At 40.3% G+C, this 16,174-nt stretch overlaps 1 protein-coding gene across 2 annotated transcripts in view; it reads left to right on the top strand.

The window, feature by feature from the left end:
* The window catches only part of CFAP43 (cilia and flagella associated protein 43), a 125,102-nt gene that overhangs the window by 16,978 nt on the left and 91,950 nt on the right, over window positions 1–16,174 (top strand). For both annotated transcript variants that reach the window (XM_042908543.1, XM_042908544.1), the window contains exon 6: window positions 3,947–4,106. In XM_042908543.1, the coding sequence (XP_042764477.1) occupies window positions 3,947–4,106 (160 nt within the window). The remainder of the gene's footprint in view (window positions 1–3,946; window positions 4,107–16,174) is intronic.

Raw genomic sequence — 16,174 nt, 5'->3', positions numbered from 1 at the left:
AATACTACCATTATGTCTCTTGTAGCCAACATTATAGGCCTGCCTCACATTACACAATCTATTTAAGGCATGAGAAACAGTATCTAGCAGTACCATGGGGGAAAATCAAAGGCAGATGTTATCTGGGCAGAAACTGGATCCAAGATAATGAATTTAATCTCAAGTGTCCAGTTTTCTTTTTCCATCTACCTTAAGAACAATAGAAGTAAGTAAATAGGAATTCCTTTTATAAACTCAAGTATTCTGAAACATATTTGGATGCTTACATTTTCTTTTTTCTTTTTTCATTTTTTTTAATGTTTATTTTTCAGAGAGACAGAGAGCACACAAGCAGAGGAGGGGCAGAGAGAGAGGGAAACACAGAATCTGAAGCAGGCTCCAGGCCCTTAGCTGTCAGCACAGAGCCCGACACAGGGCTCGAACCCACAAAACGTGAGATCATGACCTGTGCCGAAGTCAGAGGCTTAACCGACTGAGCCACCCAGGCACCCCAGATGCTTACATTTTCTAAAGCAATATTGAGTTAGACTCAAAATTTTCATGTTCGGTCTTCAAGTGACCAAAATTTTTGATTTGTGATTCCAGAGAGCTGAACAATGGGGTGGCATTATCAACAAATATTTTTAAACACTATTTTCTTTTAAAATTTCAGAATTTTTAGAATTTAAAATTATTGCTTCTGCTCACATAATCCATATAATATCACATTCATTTTTCAATGGCACAGAACATATTTATTGATGAAGAGAGTAATAGAAAGACAAGCCCAGGTTTATCTTAAAGTAAGAAAAGCCACACACAATACTAGTTTAACATATTAAGGCCAGAAAACTCCAAGTTGTAATCCTCACTTTCCGTTGCATACCCATAGATTCACTGATGTGAGAACTAGATATGTGTGGGGTTTTTAAAAGGTTTTTCAGCCCATTGCCATACCAGGTAAGAGTCTGTCCCTTTGTAATATATAGCCTAAGGTTAGATGTCATCAAGACAACCCAAGAAACTTTTAAATAATCGTGATTAAATAATGGCATTCAGTGAGTGACTCTTCCCTAGGAGTCAAATCTCAATTAGACACCACAAATGTGTCACTAATCAGCAGCAGTTTAATCCTTTTGAGTGGTTTTGCCCCCCTTTTTGGCCCATAGGGTGGCCAGATTATTAATCCAGTATTTATTTTTTAACAATCCAAGGCTATGAGGGCATGAAATAGATCAATCATTGACCAAAGTCAATATATCCTTATACCCTGATATATTGATTTTGGTCAATGATTGATTTATATATGCTTATACTCTGATATATTGACTTTGGTCAATGATTGATCTATTTCATGCCCACCATTTGCAGCAACGTGGATGGAACTGGAGGGTATTATGCTAAGTGAAATAAGTCAGTCAGAGAAAGATACCATATGTTTTCACTCATATGTGGATCTTGAGAAACTTAATAGAAGACCATGGGGGAGGGCAAGGAGAAAAAAAAGTTACAGAGAGGGAGGGAGGCAAGCCATAAGAGACTCCTGGATACTGAGAACAAACAGGTTTGATGGGGTTGGGGGAGAGGGGAAAATGGGTGATGGGCATTGAGGAGGGCACTTGTTGGGATGAGCACTGGGTGTGGTATGGAAACCAATTTGACAATAAATTATATTAAAAAATATATATCCTTTTAAAAAATTATCATGGTGACTGCTGCTATGTAGGATTTTTGCCTTAGTCATCAAGGTCCATTCCAAATGATAACTCTTTCTCCATACTTTGTTCACTCCACCAAAAAGAACCAATTGCTTTCTCATCAACACTCCCGTGATATTTAAACATTCCTCTGCTATAACCTATCATGTTTCCTGATTCTGATATTTGTTAATACTTCTTCCCTCACCTAAGTGATCATCCTGTTGAGAAGAGGGCTCCCTTAGGACTTGGCACAATGCCTGGTATATCAGCAACATCCAATAAATGTTTAAATACAAGTTATGTAACAAATTTATGTCTGTTGAGAATCTAGTAGAAATACTTTGACAGCAGTATACCTGCTTTACCTTGGACCTACAAATCATTCCTAAATTAAAAGAACAGTATATACTACATTGTTCAAGTAATTGAGTATTTATTAGAAAGGTAGCTTGTATATATTGAGGAGTTTCTAATGGAAAAATCACTGTTTAATAGGTTTGCAGTATTCCCCAACTGTAGAACCTATTCCAACTTCTGCTTTATGTTTATCCACAGCATTTGCCAACATATAATATTCTATATGGTTAACTTCTTAGCTTATTTTTATTCTGTTTCCCTTCACCAGGACATAAGCCCCATGAGGGCAGAGATTTGTGTGTGTGTGTGTGTCTGTTTTGTTCACTGCTACATCCCTGTGCCTAGAACAGTACCTGGAATGTAGTAAGTGTTTAATAAATATTTTTTAGATGAATTAAAAAGTGAATGAAAGAATGAAATAAACATGGAGGTCTCAAGGTATTCAAAAATTCCGTTAATTTGGCCAATAGCTTATTAAAATTTTTTTCTGTTCCAATGGGTGTAAGGATCCTAAAGATAACAAAAACATTACTTTCTAGCTAATGCAATTCTAAACAGTGCTATAGTATAACCAAAAGCTCAGACAGTAATAACTAAGTAAGTAAACTAGTATATTTGATTTGTTTAACTAGAAAGGAAGCAGTCCTGTGTTATGTATTCTGAATTCATAGTTTTAATCAGTGCTGTGGGGCATATGCCCAAAATAGCTGCCACAGCTGCCTTGACCTCCAGGAAGGAAAGCAGGGAGGCCTTAACTTATGAGGAGACCTGCTCTGTGCTGGCAGAAGAGCGTGTCCCCTGTGGAACATGAGTATTTAAAGCTGCAGGGGCCATATTACTGAGGTATTACCGTCTAAGGCAGAGATCAACAAACTGTGGCCAGTTTTTATATGGCCCCAAGCTAAGAATGGTTTTTGCATTTTTTATTGGGGTGTTTAAAAAAAAATAAAAGGGATATGTGACAGAGACCTATGTGGTCCACAAAGCCTAAAATATTCACTACCTGGTCCTTTACAGGAAAAGTTTGCCTTACATCCTTGGTCCATATTGTTCTTACTTCCCAAAGCCAGCTTTTCTTTTAGGCACATTCCGTAGATGTTGTGTCTTTCTCTTTGAGTTTTTCATGGTATCAAAATCACATAGGATGTTTCATGAACCAAATTAGGCCACCAAAATCAGGCACGTGTCCTCTTTTCATTTCCCCTAAAAACTATGCCAGAGGATCTGGGTCAACTTCTCCATAACCACTCGAGGAAAATCATATCTGTGCCCCCTGCAGAATCAGGAGGGTGAAATGATGACAAAAGTTTTCCTCAGAAAGGGTGATTTTAGCTAGACAACGTCTTTCTTAGATTCGAGATAGCAAAAAAGTCTACCAAGAAGCAGTGTAGGAGTTATTACTTAAAATTTTCATGAAACCCTGTGACACTAGAACTCCAAATATGCTGGCAAGACCATCTTATATATTCTTAGTGGATTAAAATACAGAATGATAAGTGGAGCAAGGAATGGTAAGTTCACTTAGCTCTTGGCAAACAGGACCAATGAATTGAAAGGATATAAGTCCATTTGTTTCTTTCTGGAAGTTATTCTGTTGGGTATTTCTCTGGCTCTTAAGCCATGAATGTTGTCTCTCTCTCTCTCTTTTTTTTAATATTTATTTATTTTTGAGAGAGAGAAAGAGAGACAGAGTGCAAGTGGGGGAGGGGCAGAGAGAGAGGGAGACACAGAATCCATAGCAGGCTCCAGGCTCTAGGCTCTGAGCTGTCAGCACAGAGCCAGATGAGGGTCTCTGACTCACAGACTGCTAGATCATGACCTCAGCTCAAGTCCGCCGCTTAACTGAATGAGCCACCTGGTACCACAGCCATAAATGTTGTTAACACAAAGTTTCTAATCTTTTCCTAAAGCCTAAAGACGATCTATATCCTTTGCTTCACCCAACTATGCATTGCTGGACTCCAACAAATGACCTATACATTGGCTGTGAAGAGGGTCATCTTTTAATGGTTAATGCAGAAACCTTGAAGGTGACTATACTTAATAAGATAGAAGATACGACATCAAGGGGTAAGAAACTACTTTGTTTCATTATTCCCAGAAATGTAGCCACTGGTGATGGTTTTACACTTGAAAATGGATGTTTGTTCCTTATTTTACTCTTGCTTGGAGACCTCTTTGATTCTTTCTTTTCCTTTATCCCATAGTTAATTACCAAGTCTTGTGCATGTTCCTTCTAGCTAGTGTTCTATGCTCTGGGCATTCTGCTGCACCCTATGTGTATATTTCATGTAATCCTCAAAACAACTTTATAAAGAGATACATTTTCATCTCCATGAGAAAGATGAAAAAAATGTAAGCATTGAGAGGTTAAGGAAAATTCCCAAATTCACATAACTGGTAAACTGTGGAACTAATACCTGAACACAAGCAGTAAGACTTCGGAGTCCATTGGGGCACCTGGGTGGCTCAGTTGGTTAAGTGTCTAACTCTTTTTTTTTTTTAAGCTTATTTATTTTGAGAGAAAGAGAGAGTGCATGAGCAGGGTAGGGGCAGAGGGAGAGGGAGAGAGAGAGAATCCCAAGTAGGCTCCACACTGTTAGCACAGAGCCCAACATGGGGCTCAAATTCAGGAACCATGAGATCATGACCTGAGCCAAAACCAAGATTCAGACACTTAACCGACTGAGACACCTAGGCACCCCAAGCGTCCAACACTTGATCTCAGCTCACATCTTCATCTCAGGGTCATGAAATCAAGCCCCACATTGGGCTCTGCACTGGACATGAAGCCTACTTAAAAGAACTTCAGAGTCCAAGTTATTTTATTTTATTGTTTTTAAAATTTAAATCCAAGTTAGTTATCATTTAGTGTAATAATGACTTCAGGAATAGACTTTAGTGATTCATCACTTACATATAACACCCAGTGCGCATCCCAACAAGTGCCCTCCTTAATGCCCCTTGCCCATTTAACCCATATCCCCACCCAACACCCCACCAGCAACCCTCAGTTTGTTCTCTGATTTTAAGAGTCTCTTATGGTTTGTATCCCTCTCTGTTTTTATATTATTTTTGCTTCCCTTCCCTTATGTTCATCTGTTTTATATCTTAAATTCCACACGAGTGAAATCATATGATATTTGTCTTTCTCTGACTGACTTATGCCACTTAGTATAATACACTCTAGTTCCATCCTTGTTGTTACAAATTGTAAGATTTCATTCTTTTTTATTGCCAAGCAATATTCCATTGTATATCTATATATATACCACATCTTCTTAATCCATTCATCCTTCAATGGACATTTGGGCTCTTTCCATATTTTGGCTATTCTCGATAGTGCTCCTGTAAACATTGGGGTGCATGTGTCCCTTTGAATCAGCACAACTGTATCCCTTGGATAGATACCTAGTAGTGCAATTGCTGAGCCATAGGGTAGTTCTATTTTTAATTTTTTGAAGAACCTCCATACTGTTTTCCAGAGTGGCTGCACTGGAGTGCATTCCCACCAGGAGTACAAAAGCGTTCTTTCTCCACATCCTCACCAACATCTGTTAATTTTAGCCATTCTGAGAGGTGTGAGGTGGTATCTCGTTGTGGGTTTGATTTCTGTTTCCCTGTTGATGAGTGATATTGAGCATCTTTTCATGTGTCTGTTAGCTATCTGGGTGTCTTCTTTGGAGAAGTGTCTATTCATGTCTTTTGGCCATTTCTTCCCTGGAATATTTGGTTTTTGTTTTTGTTTTTGTTTTTTTTTTTTTAAGCAAACATATATTTATTAATTAATTATTCAAATACACTATCCTTTAATGATGTTTTTTTTTTTTCTTGGCTAACGTTTTATTTTTTATTTTTTTATTTATTTTTTTATTTTTTAATATATGAAATTTACTGTCAAATTGGTTTCCATACAACACCCAGTGCTCATCCCAAAAGGTGCCCTCCTCAATACCCATCACCCACCCTGCCCTCCCTCCCACCCCCCATCAACCCTCAGTTTGTTCTGTTTTTAACAGTCTCTTATGCTTTGGCTCTCTCCCACTCTAGCCTCTTTTTTTTTTTTTTTTTTTTTTTTTTCCTTCCCCCCCCATGGGTTTCTGTTATGTTTCTCAGGATCCACATAAGAGTGAAACCATATGGTATCTGTCTTTCTCTGTATGGCTTATTTCACTTAGCATCACACTCTCCAGTTCCATCCATGTTGCTACAAAAGGCCATATTTCATTTTTTCTCATTGCCACGTAGTATTCCATTGTGTATATAAACCACAATTTCTTTATCCATTCATCAGTTGATGGACATTTAGGCTCTTTCCATAATTTGGCTATTGTTGAGAGTGCCGCTATAAACATTGGGGTACAGGTGCCCCTATGCATCAGTACTCCTGTATCCCTTGGGTAAATTCCTAGCAGTGCTATTGCTGGGTCATAGGGTAGGTCTATTTTTAATTTTCTGAGGAACCTCCACACTGCTTTCCAGAGCGGCTGCACCAATTTGCATTCCCACCAACAGTGCAAGAGGGTTCCTGTTTCTCCACATCCTCTCCAGCATCTATAGTCTCCTGATTTCTTCATTTTGGCCACTCTGACTGGCGTGAGGTGATATCTGAGTGTGGTTTTGATTTGTATTTCCCTGATAAGGAGTGACGTTGAACATCTTTTCATGTGCCTGTTGGCCATCCGGATGTCTTCTTTAGAGAAGTGTCTATTCATGTTTTCTGCCCATTTCTTCACTGGGTTATTTGTTTTTCGGGTGTGGAGTTTGATGAGCTCTTTATAGATTTTGGATACTAGCCCTTTGTCCGATGTGTCATTTGCAAATATCTTTTCCCATTCCGTTGGTTGCCTTTTAGTTTTGTTGGTTGTTTCCTTTGCTGTGCAGAAGCTTTTTATCTTCATAAGGTCCCAGTAATTCACTTTTGCTTTTAATTCCCTTGCCTTTGGGGATGTGTCGAGTAAGAGATTGCTACGGCTGAGGTCAGAGAGGTCTTTTCCTGCTTTCTCCTCTAAGGTTTTGATGGTTTCCTGTCTCACATTCAGGTCCTTTATCCATTTTGAGTTTATTTTTGTGAATGGTGTGAGAAAGTGGTCTAGTTTCAACCTTCTGCATGTTGCTGTCCAGTTCTCCCAGCACCATTTGTTAAAGAGACTGTCTTTTTTCCATTGGATGTTCTTTCCTGCTTTGTCAAAGATGAGTTGGCCATACGTTTGTGGGTCTAGTTCTGGGGTTTCTATTCTATTCCATTGGTCTATGTGTCTGTTTTTATGCCAATACCATGCTGACTTGATGATGACAGCTTTGTAGTAGAGGCTAAAGTCTGGGATTGTGATGCCTCCTGCTTTGGTCTTCTTCTTCAAAATTACTTTGGCTATTCGGGGCCTTTTGTGGTTCCATATGAATTTTAGGATGGCTTGTTCTAGTTTCGAGAAGAATGCTGGTGCAATTTTGATTGGGATTGCATTGAATGTGTAGATAGCTTTGGGTAGTATTGACATTTTGACAATATTTATTCTTCCAATCCATGAGCAGGGAATGTCTTTCCATTTCTTTATATCTTCTTCAATTACCTGCATAAGCTTTCTATAGTTTTCAGCATACAGATCTTTTACATCTTTGGTTAGATTTATTCCTAGGTATTTTATGCTTCTTGGTGCAATTGTGAATGGGATCAGTTTCTTCATTTGTCTTTCTGTTGCTTCATTGTTAGTGTATAAGAATGCAACTGATTTCTGCACATTGATTTTGTATCCTGCAACTTTGCTGAATTCATGTATCAGTTCTAGCAGACTTTTGGTGGAGTCTATCGGATTTTCCATGTATAATATCATGTCATCTGCAAAAAGCGAAAGCTTGACTTCATCTTTGCCAATTTTGATGCCTTTGATTTCCTTTTGTTGTCTGATTGCTGATGCTAGAACTTCCAGCACTATGTTAAACAAGAGCGGTGACAGTGGGCATCCCTGTCGTGTTCCTGATCTCAGGGAAAAAGCTCTCAGTTTTTCCCCGTTGAGGATGATGTTAGCTGTGGGCTTTTCATAAATGGCCTTTATGATCTTTAAGTATGTTCCTTCTATCCCGACTTTCTCAAGGGTTTTTATTAAGAAAGGGTGCTGGATTTTGTCAAAGGCCTTTTCTGCATCGATTGACAGGATCATATGGTTCTTCTCTTTTTTTTTGTTAATGTGATGTATCACGTTGATCGATTTGCGAATGTTGAACCAGCCCTGCATCCCAGGAATGAATCCCACTTGATCATGGTGAATAATTCTTTTTATATGCTGTTGAATTCGATTTGCTAGTATCTTATTAAGAATTTTTGCATCCATATTCATCAGGGATATTGGCCTGTAGTTCTCTTTTTTTACTGGGTCTCTGTCTGGTTTAGGAATCAAAGTAATACTGGCTTCATAGAATGAGTCTGGAAGTTTTCCTTCCCTTTCTATTTCTTGGAATAGCTTGAGAAGGATAGGTATTATCTCTGCTTTAAATGTCTGGTAGAACTCCCCTGGGAAGCCATCTGGTCCTGGACTCTTATTTGTTGGGAGATTTTTGATAACCGATTCAATTTCTTCGCTGGTTATGGGTCTGTTCAAGCTTTCTATTTCCTCCTGATTGAGTTTTGGAAGAGTGTGGGTGTTTAGAAATTTGTCCATTTCTTCCAGGTTGTCCAATTTGCTGGCATATAATTTTTCATAGTATTCCCTGATAATTGTTTGTATCTCTGAGGGATTGGTTGTAATCATTCCATTTTCATTCATGATTTTATCTATTTGGGTCATCTCCCTTTTCTTTTTGAGAAGCCTGGCTAGAGGTTTGTCAATTTTGTTTATTTTTTCAAAAAACCAACTCTTGGTTTCGTTGATCTGCTCTACAGTTTTTTTAGATTCTATATTGTTTATTTCTGCTCTGATCTTTATGATTTCTCTTCTTCTGCTGGGTTTAGGCTGCCTTTGCTGTTCTGCTTCTATTTCCTTTAGGTGTGCTGTTAGATTTTGTATTTGGGATTTTTCTTGTTTCTTGAGATAGGCCTGGATTGCAATGTATTTTCCTCTCAGGACTGCCTTCGCTGCATCCCAAAGCATTTGGATTGTTGTATTTTCATTTTCGTTTGTTTCCATGTATATTTTAATTTCTTCTCTAATTGCCTGGTTGACCCACTCATTCGTTAGTAGGGTGTTCTTTAACCTCCACGCTTTTGGAGGTTTTCCAGACTTTTTCCTGTGGTTGATTTCAAGCTTCATAGCATTGTGGTCTGAAAGTATGCATGGTATAATTTCAATTCTTGTAAACTTATGAAGGGCTGTTTTGTGACCCAGTATATGATCTATCTTGGAGAATGTTCCATGTGCACTCGAGAAGAAAGTATATTCTGTTGCTTTGGGATGCAGAGTTCTAAATATATCTGTCAAGTCCATCTGATCCAATGTATCATTCAGGGCCCTTGTTTCTTTATTGACTGTGTGTCTAGATGATCTATCCATTTCTGTAAGTGGGGTGTTAAAGTCCCCTGCAATGACCACATTCTTATCAATAAGGTTGCTTATGTTTATGAGTAATTGTTTTATATATCTGGGGGCTCGGGTATTTGGTGCATAGAGATTTATAATAGTTAGCTCTTCCTGGTGGATAGACCCTGTGATTATTATATAATGCCCTTCTTCATCTCTTGTTACAGCCTTTAATTTAAAGTCTAGTTTGTCTGATATAAGTATGGCTACTCCAGCTTTCTTTTGGCTTCCAGGAGCATGATAAATAGTTCTCCATCCCCTCACTCTCAATCTAAAGGTGTCCTCAGATCTAAAATGAGTCTCTTGTAGACAGCAAATAGATGGGTCTTGCTTTTTTATCCATTCTGATACCCTATGTCTTTTAGTTGGCGCATTTAATCCATTTACATTCAGTGTTATTATAGAAAGATACGGGTTTAGAGTCATTGTGATGTCTGTATGTTTTATGCTTGTAGTGATGTCTCTGGTACTTTGTCTCACAGGATCCCCCTTAGGATCTCTTGTAGGGCTGGTTTCGTGGTGACAAATTCCTTCAGTTTTTGTTTGTTTGGGAAGACCTTTATCTCTCCTTCTATTCTAAATGACAGACTTGCTGGATAAAGGATTCTCGGCTGCATATTTTTTCTGTTTAGCACACTGTAGATATCGTGCCAAGCCTTTCTGGTCTGCCAAGTTTCAAAGGAGAGATCAGTCACGAGTCTTATAGGTCTCCCTTTATATGTGAGGGCACGTTTATCCCTTGCTGCTTTCAGAATTTTCTCTTTATCCTTGTATTTTGCCAGTTTCACTATGATATGTCGTGCAGAAGATCGATTCAAGTTACGTCTGAAGGGAGTTCTCTGTGCCTCTTGGATTTCAATGCCTTTTTCCTTCCCCAGTTCAGGGAAGTTCTCAGCTATAATTTGTTCAAGTACCCCTTCAGCACCTTTCCCTCTCTCTTCCCCCTCTGGGATACCAATTATGCGTATATTATTTTTTTTTAGTGTATCACTTAGTTCTCTAATTTTCCCCTCATACTCCTGGATTTTTTTATCTCTCTTTCTTTCAGCTTCCTCTTTCTCCATAACTTTATCTTCTAGTTCACCTATTCTCTCCTCTGCCTCTTCAAGCCGAGCCATCGTGGATTCCATTTTGTTTTGCATTTCGTTTAAAGCGTTTTTCAACTCCTCGTGACTGTTCCTTAGTCCCTCGATCTTTGTGGCAAGAGAGTCTCTGCTGTCCTGTATACTGTTTTCAAGCCCAGCGATTAATTTTATGACTATTATTCTAAATTCACTTTCTGTTATATTATTTAAATCCTTTTTGATCAGTTCATTAGCTGTTGTTATTTCCTGGAGATTCTTCTGAGGGGAATTCTTCCGTTTGGTCATTTTGGAGAGTCCCTTGCGTGGTGAGGACCTGCAGTGCACTTCCCCTGTGCTGTGGTGTATAACTGGAGTTAGTGGGCGGGGCCGCAGTCCGACCCGATGTCTGCCCCCAGCCCACTGCTGGGGCCACAGTCAGACTGGTGTGTGCCTTCTCTTCCCCTCTCCTAGGGGCGGGATTCACTGTGGGGTGGCGTGTCCCGTCTGGGCTACTTGCACACTGCCAGGCTTGTGTTGCTGGGGATCTGGTGTATTAGCTGGGGTGGGTAGGCAAGGTGCACGGGGGGTGGAGGGGCAGGCTTAGCTCGCTTCTCCTTAGGTGATCCACTTCAGGAGGAGCCCTGTGGCAGCGGGAGGGAGTCAGATCCGCTGCCGGAGGTTTGGCTCCGCAGAAGCACAGAGTTGGGTGTTTGCGCGGAGCGAGCAAGTTCCCTGGCAGGAACTGGTTCCCTTTGGGATTTTGGCTGGGGGATGGGCGGGGGAGATGGCGCTTGCGCCTTTGTTCCCCGCCAAGCTGAGCTCTGCCGTCCGGGGGCTCAGCAGCTCTCCCTCCCTTTGTCCTCCAGCCTTCCCGCTTTCTGAGCAGAGCTGTTAACTTATGACCTCCCAGACGCTAAGTCGCGCTTGCTGTCGGAACACAGTCTGTCCGGCCCCTCCGCTTTTGCCAGCCAGACTCGGGGGCTCTGCCCGGCCGGCGAGCCGCCCCTCCACCCCGGCTCCCTCCCGCCAGTCCGTGGAGCGCGCACCGCCTCGCCGCCCTTCCTACCCTCTTCCGTGGGCCTCTAGTCTGCGCTTGACTCCGGAGACTCCCTTCTGCTAATCCTCTGGCGGTTTTCTGGGTTCTTTAGGCAGGTGTAGGTGGAATCTAAGTGATCGGCAGGACGCGCTGTGAGCCCCGCGTCCTCCTACGCCGCCATCTTCCGGAACCTCTAAATCGGAATATTTGGTTTTTGGGGTGTTGAGTTTGATAAGTTCTTTATAGATTTTGTATACTAACTCTTCATCTGATATGTCATTTGCAAATATCTTTTCGCATTCTGTCAGTTGCCTTTTAGTTTCGCTGATTTTTTCCTTCACTTTTTATCTTGATGAGGTCCCAATAGTCCTTTTTTGCTTTTGTTTCCCTAGCCTCTGGAGATATGTCAAGTAAGAAGTTGCTGCGGCCAAGATCAAAGAGGTTTTTGCCTGTTTTCTCCTTGAGGATTTTGATGGCTTCCTGTCTTACATTTAGGTCTTTTATCTGTTTTGAGGTTTTTTTTGTATATGGTATAAGAAAGTGGTTCAGGTTCATTTTTCTGTGTGCTGCTGTCCAGTTTTCCCAGCACCATTTGCTGAAGAGACTGTCTTTTTTTCCACTGGATATTCTTTCCTGCTTTGTCAAAGATAAATTGGCCATACATTTGTGGGTCCATTTCTGAGTTCTCTATTCTGTTCCATTGATCTATGTGTCTGTTTTTGTGCCAGTACCATACTATCTTGATGATTATAGCTTTGTAATACAGCTTGAAGTCCAGAATTGTGATACCTCCAGCTTTGGTTTTGTTTTTCAGGATTGCTTTGGCTATTTGGGATTTTTTCTGGTTCCATACAAATTTAGGATTGTTTGTTCCAGCCCTGTGAAGAATGCTGACATTATTTTGATAGGTAATGCCAGAGTTCAAGTTATTAGCTACTATGCTATATCCTTTCCCATACATATGCCTATTTTGTTTAATCAACAAATTATGCCCTTTCCTGCCCTCCACCCCTTTCAAGGCCTTTTTCCACAATGACCTCTTTTAAGTTTAACTGCCATCTTGAAAATTATCTTGTGTTTCTTGATTAGAATTTCTAAGAGAATTGGATTTATTTTCCTTAGATCTGCTGTCCATTCCTGGTCCCATCAGCTGTGGCCAGGGTTGTGCTTAGTCACAGAAGCTAATGTCCACTCATTAGCTAGGTATAGACCTTTTGGGTCTAGGAGCTAGGTATAGACCTTTTGAGAAGGGAGACTAGTCATTGCGAGCTCCCCACTTTGTGCAATGCACTCTCCATTCCACTTATTCCACTCTCCATTCCTCTTGTTATTTCACTTCTTGATTTCTGCAGCAACCTTAGGACTGACTTCATTGGCCTTAATCTACACTAACCCAAAGCAGGCATCTCATCCTTGCCAAACTGTCCTTCTTGAAGACCATTTCAAATTTTTTTTTAACGTTTATTTATTTTTAAGACAGAGACAGAGCATGAACAGGGGAGGGGCAGAGAGAGAGGGAGACACAGAATCTGAAACAGGCTCCAGGCTCTGAGCTGTCAGCACAGAGCCCGACGCGGGGCTTGAACTCACGGACCGTGAGATCATGACCTGAGCCGAAGTCGGACGCTTAACCGACTGAGCCACCCAGGCGCCCCCTTGAAGACCATTTCAACATGCAATTCAGTGACTGCTTTGCCTTGATTCTACACTCTCTCTAATCTGATCCTACCTTCTCTATTTATATTGTTTCCTTCTACTCCCCAGATTGAGTTTGCTGATCTAGCCAGTAATTTCTTCCTGTCTTTTCACAGACATGCCTCCTAGCTCACCCTCTTGCCGATTTACTCTCTGAATCCTTGAGTTCCCAGCTCAATACCACCACCTACAGCAAGTTTCCCCTAGGACAGTGCCCCTCATCTACTCTTACTCCCATTCCCTGGCTTAGACTTCATTGAAGCCATTAGGTTTGACTTTCCTGCCCCAACCCTGGCTTCCTTTCACTGTCACGTGTACCCTCCAGGCTAAATTCTCTTTAACCTTGCCTCCACAATGCCATCCCATAGCTCTCTACAAAGTGAACCCCTTTTGTGGCCTGCCTTCCCAGTTCCAGCTTCTCGCACATAAGCCTTGGAGCAGTTCTCATCATTCCTGTGCTGCCTCCAAATTCTGCCTGCTGGCATTTGTAGTTATCTTTGTCTAAGATGCCCTTCTCTTCCTGGTCTACCTGATGAGGTCATCCTCAGTGGATCCTTCCCTGTCTTCACTCCAACCTTAGGGTGAAATTCAGTGATCCTGTATGGGATTCATTGAGACTTGCTCCCTTGGTAGAGCCTCATCCTGTGCTTTCACAGTGTCCCATGTGCATGTCTGTGTTTCCCACTAGACATCAATTCTTTGAAGTCAAGAACTGTGTTTTACTCATCCTTTGGCTCCAGAGTTAAATCCCAGAGATTGCTACAGATTAGCACCTATATGTTTTTTTAAAACAAATTCTTTTTTTTAATTTAATTTTTTATTTTTTAAATTTATATCTAAATTAGTTAGCATATAGTGCAACAATGATTTCAGTAGATTCCTTAGTGCCTCTTACCCATTTAGCCCATACCCCCTCCCACAACCCCTCCAGTAACCCTGTTTGTTTTCCATATTTATGAGTCTTTTATGTTTTGTCCCCCTCCCTGTTTTTATATTATTTTTGTTTCCCTTCCCTTATGTTCATCTGTTTTGTCTCTTAAAGTCCTCATATGAGTGAAGTCGTATGATATTTGTCTTTCTCTAATTTCACTTAGCATAATAACCTCCAGTTCCATCCACGTAGTTGCAAATGGCAAGATTTCACTCTTTTTGATTGCCAAGTAGTACTCTATTGTATATATATACCACATTTTCTTTATCCATTCATCCATCAATGGACATTTGGGCTCTTTCCATACTTTGGCTATTGTTGATAGTGCTGCTATAAACACGGGGGTGCATGTGTCCCTTTGAAACAGTACACTTGTATCCCTTGGATAAATGCCTAGTAGTGCAATTGCTGGATCATAGGGTGGTTCTATTTTTAGTTTTTTGAGGAACCTCCATACTGTTTTCCAGAGTGGCTACACCAGCTTGTATTACCACCAACAATGCAAAAGTGATCCTCTTTCTCCATATTCTTGCCAACATCTGTTGTTGCCTGAGTTGTTAATGTTAGCCATTCTGACAGGTCTAAGGTGGTATCTCATTGGGGTTTTGATTTGTATTTCCCTGATGATGAGTGATGTTGAGCATTTTTTCATGTGTCAGTTGGCCATCTGGATGTCTTCTTTGGAGAAGTGTCTATTCATGTCTTTTGCCCATTTCTTCACTGGATTATTTGTTTTTTGGGTGTTGAGTCTGATAAGTTCTTTATAGATTTTGGATACTAACTCTTTATCTGATATGTCGTTTGCAAATTCTTTCTCCCATTCTGTTGGTTGCCTTTTAGTTTTGCTGATTGTTTCCTTCACTGTGGAGAAGCTTTTTATTTTGATGAGGTCCCAGTAGTTCATTTTTGCTTTTGCTTACCTTGTCGCTGGAGACGTGTTGAGTAAGAAGTTGCTGCGGCTAATATCAAAGAGGTTTTTGCCTGTTTTCTCCTCGAGGATTTTGATGGCTTCCTGTCTGACATTTAGGTATTTTTGAATTTATTTTTGTGTATGATATAAGAAAGTGGTCCAGGTTCATTCTTCTGCATGTCGCTGTCCAGTTTTCCCAGTACCACTTGCTGAAGAAACTGTCTTTATTCCACTGGATATTCTTTCCTGCTTTGTCAAAGATTAGTTGGCCGTACATTTGTGGGTCTATTTCTGGGTTCTCTATTCTGTTCCATTGATCTGAGTGTCTGTTTTTGTGCCAGTACTATACTATCCTGATGATTACAGCTTTGTAGTATAACTTGAAGTCCGGGATTGTGATGCCTCCTGCTTTCGTTTTCTTTATCAAGATTGCTTTGGCTATTTGGGGTATTTTCTGGTTCCATGCAAATTTTGGGATTATTTGTTCTAGCTCTGTGAAGAATGCTGGTGTTATTTTGATAGGGATTGCATTGAATATGTAGATTGCTTTAGGTAGTATCGACATTTTAACAATATTTGTTCTTCCTATCCAGGAGCATGGAATCTTTTTCTATTTTTTTTGTGTGTCTTCTTCAGTTTCTTTCATAAGCTTTCTATAGTTTTCAGTGTATGCATTTTTCACCTCTTTGGTTAGATTTATTCCCAGGTATTTTATGGTTTTTTTGTGCCACTGTAAATGGGATCAATTCCTTTATTTCTCTTTCTGTTGCTTCATTGTTGGTGTATAGGAATGCAACTGATTTCTGTGCATTGATTTTATATCCTGCAACTTTGCTGAATTCATGAATCAATTCTAGCAGTTTTTGGGTGGAATATTTTGGGTTTTCCATATAGAGTATCATGTCATCTGTGAAGAGTGAAAGTTTGACCTCCTCCTGGCATCCTCCTCTTGGATGCCTCTTATTTCTTTGTGTTGTCTGATTGCAGAGGC

The sequence above is a fragment of the Panthera leo genome, chromosome D2, assembly GCF_018350215.1.
Source record: "Panthera leo isolate Ple1 chromosome D2, P.leo_Ple1_pat1.1, whole genome shotgun sequence".
Classification (NCBI taxonomy): Eukaryota; Metazoa; Chordata; class Mammalia; order Carnivora; family Felidae; genus Panthera; species Panthera leo.
The sequence above is the reverse complement of the archived record's forward strand: the minus strand, read 5'-3'. Positions and strand labels throughout refer to the sequence as shown.